Below are 1428 nucleotides of genomic sequence, written 5' to 3' on the forward strand. Positions count from 1 at the left end.
GGTTTGTCCCCGTGGCTCCTCTGTGACTCTGAGCCTTGCTCAATCCTATTTGCTTAGGGGGAGGCAAGCTTGCCACAGAAGAGAATGGTGTTGGTGTCAATGTGCCTTATGAAGAACAGGAAGGGGTGGTTCGCCATGAACTGAGCTCGAACGGGGAGTCTTTTTACGGCAAGGTTGTCCCCAGTGGCTGCTGCTGCCTCGGTGCCCTCTTCGTTGACATCCACATATGACTTGTGGATAACCTTTGATAAATACAGGCCCTTGACTGGTGATATTCCGGAAAGATCAGCTTTGATCTGGTTGAAGATATTTGTCATCCCAAGGGATTGTAGCAGGGAATTCATCTCATACTTGATTTCCAGTTTGAATCGGGGCATATGGACTTCAACATCCCTTTCCATCATGTTGGAAGGGCTGGTCCACTCATAAAATGTCTTCACATTCAGCTGCTTCTCTATCTAAGAGACAAAACACAGATGAGCCCACGCAAGCCAAACACACGACCTCTGCATTACATGCTGTTCATTTTATAATTCTCAGGGCAAATGATTCAATTTTACTGATTTCGTTTCTACCTCTAAACTATGTTCAAGTTCTACCTAAAAAAAAAAATCTTGCATTCAACCATGTCTTCCCTTTTGTATTGTCTACTTCTCATGGATATTTAATAATTTCATAATTAAACTTCTCCAATGTGTACCCTACACACTTTTGCTTTAATTTCCTCAGCACATAGGCTTCACCTGCATTTCCCTCTATTACCTCTACAGTCATTATGTCCCCGGCTCCTGGATGAACTCACCCATTTCTTCTTGGTTCTCATGTCTGAACCATTACCTGGTACCCTCCTTGATGGACTTATTTCTCCTTTGGCTCCTATGACACCAGGGTCCCCTTGTGCCATTCTACTTTCATCCCCTCACATCCTTACTCTTGAAGCTGAAGTCTGACAGCCCTTAATTCAACGCCCGCATCTGTACTCAGATTTCCCAAGCGGCCTCACAACCCTCACCTCTCAATCTTCACCCAGTGCTATAAGTTTTTGTAAACTCTTCAAACTTCCATCCTTGAGCATTTGAAACTCTGTGACAACCCTTCCCACAGCTCCAAACTGACTTGTCAAGCCCCATCATTCTTCTATTACAAGAGCTGAAAATTTTTTTGTCACCTTCTCACTACCCTAACGATACAAAAGCAGATATGAAGTAAAGATGGTTTCTCTTCCTAAGTATCTTTTCCGTTTATCCCTTTTGGCCCTAAGCCAAGTTACTGTGACTTTATGACACAATCCCATCTCGCTGCCCCATACTTCTAGGGCATTTGCACATGCTTTCTGCTCTGGTTAGAACAACATCCATGCATGTAAGTCAGCTTCCGCAAGATCCTGGGAGCTCCACTGGTCTAAGAAACTGTCACTGTAGCAGAGCA

At 44.1% G+C, this 1428-nt stretch overlaps 1 protein-coding gene across 1 annotated transcript in view; it reads right to left on the reverse strand.

The window, feature by feature from the left end:
• Positions 1-6: 6 nt before the first annotated feature.
• SERPINB11 (serpin family B member 11) overlaps positions 7-1428 on the reverse strand; it is a 31147-nt gene continuing 29725 nt past the window's right edge. The window contains exon 6 of the mRNA XM_019626389.1: positions 7-454. Coding sequence (XP_019481934.1) covers positions 54-454 — 401 coding nt within the window. The 3' untranslated portion in view covers positions 7-53. The remainder of the gene's footprint in view (positions 455-1428) is intronic.

The sequence above is a fragment of the Hipposideros armiger genome, unplaced genomic scaffold, assembly GCF_001890085.2.
Source record: "Hipposideros armiger isolate ML-2016 unplaced genomic scaffold, ASM189008v1 scaffold_674, whole genome shotgun sequence".
NCBI lineage: Eukaryota > Metazoa > Chordata > Mammalia > Chiroptera > Hipposideridae > Hipposideros > Hipposideros armiger.